This window comes from Montipora foliosa, chromosome 9, assembly GCF_036669935.1.
Source record: "Montipora foliosa isolate CH-2021 chromosome 9, ASM3666993v2, whole genome shotgun sequence".
Taxonomy (NCBI): Eukaryota; Metazoa; Cnidaria; class Anthozoa; order Scleractinia; family Acroporidae; genus Montipora; species Montipora foliosa.
The window spans coordinates 12,514,878-12,519,877 of record NC_090877.1 but is presented as its reverse complement, the minus strand read 5'-3'; the positions used below and the strand labels follow the sequence as shown (position 1 = coordinate 12,519,877).

At 38.7% G+C, this 5,000-nt stretch overlaps 1 protein-coding gene across 1 annotated transcript in view; it reads right to left on the bottom strand.

The window, feature by feature from the left end:
* LOC137970122 (glycerophosphodiester phosphodiesterase 1-like) overlaps positions 1-4,919 on the bottom strand; it is a 9,779-nt gene extending 4,860 nt beyond the window's left edge. Inside the window, exons 1-3 of the mRNA XM_068816600.1 lie at positions 4,457-4,919; positions 2,775-2,886; positions 1,942-2,031 (exon numbers count right to left, since the gene is read on the bottom strand). Coding sequence (XP_068672701.1) covers positions 1,942-2,031; positions 2,775-2,886; positions 4,457-4,854 — 600 coding nt within the window. The 5' untranslated portion in view covers positions 4,855-4,919. The remainder of the gene's footprint in view (positions 1-1,941; positions 2,032-2,774; positions 2,887-4,456) is intronic.
* Between the last annotated feature and the right edge of the window lie 81 nt (positions 4,920-5,000).

Genomic DNA, 5,000 nt, shown 5'->3' with positions numbered 1-5,000 from the left:
GAAAGCAGCGAGAACAGTCCGACCAAAGGATCTGTTAACCGAAACCGATGTCCATTTTTTCAAAGTGGGCGCTTTTGTAATTTGAATCTTCTGAGTAAACGGCTAAAATTTCGGGTTAAATTTCAAACAGAAAACAGATCTCAAGTTTAACTAGTAAATGTCAGTCTGTAAACAAACACCTAGAAAGAATGTTCAGCTAGGAAAGTAGTTTAGTGAAAACACAACCTGAGTGTTGGTCCCAATGAAGTTTTTTGCTCAAGCAGATATACGCCAACCTGTTGTGGTTAAATCACCAGGCATTGGTTCAAAACAACTCAAGTGACTTAAGTACAGCCTGTGGTTCACGGTAACGTTCAAATTCTATTTAGAAAAAGACTGATGTGCGTGCTTTTAATACCTTCGCCAACTTCACACAGTGTATCTCATATCTACCAACTTCCAGGGCTCAATAGCAAAAGTAAAGTAAAGTAAGCATATTTAAGTATAAACTAAGAAAAACAAAGTACTGTAGACAGTACACATCTTATAGGAGCAAAATGCCAAAAGATATAAAACAAATCATTTACATTCAACAAACTGAACGTCTGTAGCGTACAAAGTAGCCATTTTCCGTGGTGAAGTGCACCGTGCTACGTTTTAAGGGTATTTAAAGCTACTTTACCCCATTCACACCTCAAACGCCCTGGGATGCCCCCCCTCTCCCCCCCCCCCCCATTGAGGAGTAAAATTGTCTGGCGTTAGACAGAGTAAAATCTATTAAGTGTCATTATTATATGACTAGCTCCATGTTCGGGCAAGATGAACCAAATCGCGCGCTGTGATTGGCTACCCGAGCGGGCAAGATGGAGCTATCTTGCCTGCTCGGGATTTCTTGCTTGGTCCCGCAAGATCAAAGATCATTTTTTGGTGTTTTAAGTCATATAATAAATCCTTTATTGACCAAGCTTGTTCAGTCAAGATGGCTGGATACTGGCCTCGTTCTTGCGTGTTTAAACACGCAAAAAAAGAACTTGGCAAATATCCAGCCATCTTGACCTCACACTTGGTCAATAACCCATAATTATATCTCAGGGCTCAATGGGTTAAGCTACACAGAAAGGAAAGAAGTTGAAACAAGGATGTGAGATCCATTAGGATCGAATGGGGATCTGTTGTACAAAGGCCACACACTAACCGACTATCCTTGCTCCTTAGTAGTATACTATAATGCGACAGCCTGAAGTTTTTCTTGGATACATATATCGTAGGTGCAAGTCATAACTTACATTAATGACAGTGACAGAAAACCAGGTTGTTAAGATTTACATGTCATTAAGTTTAACAGTGATACTACTATTACCTGTAGTATTAATAGGAAATCGCACAACCTCATGTACAATTTGTGATTAATAGGTACGAGTGATTTTGAAAGTTCTCAAAATTGCACCAGCCTTTAAGCAAGTATACTCAACAAAATTACGATCAACCAATCAGAACACGGTAACGGTGAGTTTTGTATATATCTCCTCCAATGTGTTCGTGTTTACTTCAGAAACCTTTGAAACTCTTTGGACCAACTTCGGAAATCTGCCGAAAAGTTCGGAAGTCTTTGGATGCTTTATGGTGGCCATCCAAAGTCTGTTACTCTAATTAATTTAATTAATTAATTTCGGAAAACTTCGTGTCAACTTTGGAAAGAAAAGTAATTAGTACTGCTGGAGAGTACAATTCAGGATTAATTGTACTCCTCTTGTCCAATCAGAATCAAGTAACTTTGTTGAGTGTACTATAAATAATGATAATCACATGGCAATAAAATAGAGTGGGAAAACACATAAGTCTGCAAAATTCCCAAATCGTAGCATGGATGGCATTACAGAGACATACAGTACATTTAAAAGTCTGTAAGAAAAATGGAAGCAGTCCTGGAAACCACTGAAATACATTATGATTTATACTCACTTGATAAATTACAGTTGGATAGCAAGAACAGACAAGAGCTTTGTCATACAGCTGATAACTTAGAAACAAGTTCTTCAAAAGTAGGGCTGTCTGAAATGGACCATGGTAGAAACCAATAAGCATAACTATGAGTGTTCAGCTGAAAAACTGAGTTAATTCTTACTCCCATTTGAGAAGTAGTCTGTCAGTGAACGTAATTTCCATGATGGTGTCATTTGACTTCAACAAGAAAGCATTTAATATTAGTTTAAATAACATGGGTGACAAATTACTCCTTAATTTTGTCGCAAAATTTTAGCATTAATTTGTAACATTTCACATCTGAAACTGAAAGGTTGAGACAGCAGAGAGCAAATCGTGACTTTTAAGAACTTCAAGATTACAACATTTTTTAATTTATAAAACATGTTTCGATGTTACGAACATCATCGTCCGTTACAGAATATTTAGAAAAAACCATTAGGACTATACAACAACCATGTGAAACATACATAATTAATTATGATTAAGTGACAAAAATTGATAACATATTTGAGTGAGTTGCAAAGTGTTGGAAAGAGTATAAAGCCTAAAACGTAAGTGTCAAATATGAGGCTTTGTTACAACATAATGACTTCTTCTGTGATCACTGAAAAGATGGACCACAAGATGGAATGTCATCTGAGCGTTTGTCCTCTGATAGATCAAAATTAATAGATCTTGGACAAATTTTATTGATCTATGTTAACTTTCTAGTTGGTCAACGAAGTAGGAAGGAATCTAAAACTCCTCATTCACATTCCACTTCTCATTGGAAAGTATTGCAGGCAGCTAACTCTTACACTCAGTTTTACCTCAAGGGTGTTGGTGCCTTTCTTTATCTCAATCAGCATTTTAAGTCCAAGACTTGAACAAAGCTCAACAACTTCCTCCAGAGTAGGAATCTTCTCTTTGGGAAATTTGTGGCTAAATTTACAAAACGTATCATTAATTATTAACCCTTTTACTCCCAGTGACCGTAATTCCCGGCCAAGCCAGGCAGGCAAAATTGCTTGGCCGATCTGAATTAGACAGGTTGTTCTGAATTGATTCAGACCCCGTACTTCACATGAACTTAATTCTGCCAATCAATGAATTTGATTCGGCTCATGTAAAGCACAGCGTCTGAACCGGGTCTTATGCACCAGTCATTTGAAACCCCCAGACCTCCCTCTTCCCCTTCCTTCTGGACATGAGCATGGGAATGCAGGGACATTCACTTCATACTCAATCTATTTTGCTCCCCTGGTAAACGGTGACTACACCAGGAGTCACCGTCCCTGAATCCTGTACAAGCTGCAAGTCACTCCATGGTCAGTGCATGGTTTTCAGTTTTGCACCACGAGCATAGATTATTCTTGGTTTTCACATGCCATCATCAAAATTACAAAATAAGGAATTATCAATCGTTTTGAGATTTTAGTTTACTGAGTCATTAGAACAGCTGAAGAATTATATGTACCGGTATCTTTTCACAAATTCTCAGTTTAAAATTATCTTGAGATAAAGCAAGGTTGAATTTCTACGCTATTGTGTGACATGATATTAAAAAATTGCAGCCGAGAATGCTATCATGTAGGTTAAAAAAGTGACTTATCCCCCGAGATTTTGCAATATGAACAGTCCTTGTATGAGTCAGAATAAGTACTCATATAGATCTTTATGAGCCCTCAAAAGACGACTAAACGCTTTTTATAGCAAAACTCAATGACATTATGTTTTTGTTAGCTTCTGGTCACCATATTTGTGCCCTTCAAAGCGACACAAACATGGCGTCTCCATACAAAGCCTTATAAATTTGAGTTACTGGTAAACATTTCTTCAGATATCTCCCGCACGAAACATCACACAGACCTGAACTTTTGCAAGACTGTTTGAACATTCATCCTCCTTTATCTCTTTGATTCTTGTCTTTATTAGTTGAATGGTTTTGTCGATTTTTTTTTTTTTGTGTGACAGGGAAAACCAGCAATTGTTGCTTTGCTTCATCTCGGAACAACAGGATGCTTTGCAAAGTTCAGTATCACCATGGACCAAGAAAGGCTGTTGTAGCCAACAATCTGAAGGGTTTCGTCATTAAAGGTAGGCATGTTTTCCGATTTGATATTGAAACTTGTCAATGAATGTATTAGCTTCATGGCTGCTAACTATATTTGTCAACCCTTGGCATGATTTGGAGATAGCAAGTTTACCATGTTTGTGTGGAACATTTATGAAGGAGGCAGGGTAGTTCACCTTCACTTTTGCCCCCAGGGAGGAGTATTTCACCAGCTTTCACTATCATTAAAAGTGAATGTCCCGCTCATGCCCGATGGCCGTTGCTTTTACTTGTCAATGGGGACCCACTGGGGCCTTAAAGGGTTAATGAAGATATTACTAATCTTTCCGTAAAGAAATACAGATCTACACAGACTCTATCGACATGAAAGATCAGACGTCACTGTCGTAATTTTAAATTAAATGAAACTTTCCTTAATTTAGCTCAACATCATTTTACCTCAGTGGATGTTTACAAGAAGCATCCAATTGTCTGAGTTCTTCAAAGTTATAGTCGCTGACCAAACCTTTGCCATTTGTCGTCCTATCCACGGTAGAATCATGGATGACAACTGCTTTACCATCTTTCGTGAAATCTACGTCAAATTCAACACCATCAGCTCCGTTTTCCTTCGCCATTCTAAAAGCAGCTAACGTGTTTTCTGGTGCCTCTGCAGACCCACCGCGGTGAGCGATGATTGTCGGCGAACTTTTCTTGTCCGCTTGGCTTGACGTTTCCTTTCGTAGAAATGATTGGTAAAGACTAGGATCGGACTTAGGTAACCGAAGCATGCGGTAAATGAAAATCACGACAACCGTTAAACATCCTAATGTCTGAAAACAGCAAGATATCTCCATTTCCAGTTATCGTGGATTGGCAAGTCGAGGTCAGTCGAGGGCAAATACAACTGTACTTGAGCGCTCGTTCCCAGGCAAGATACAAGTAAAGGCTGGAACATCACTGTTGGGGCTGGACTTGAGGAAGGAAGAACACGGTCGGAGTT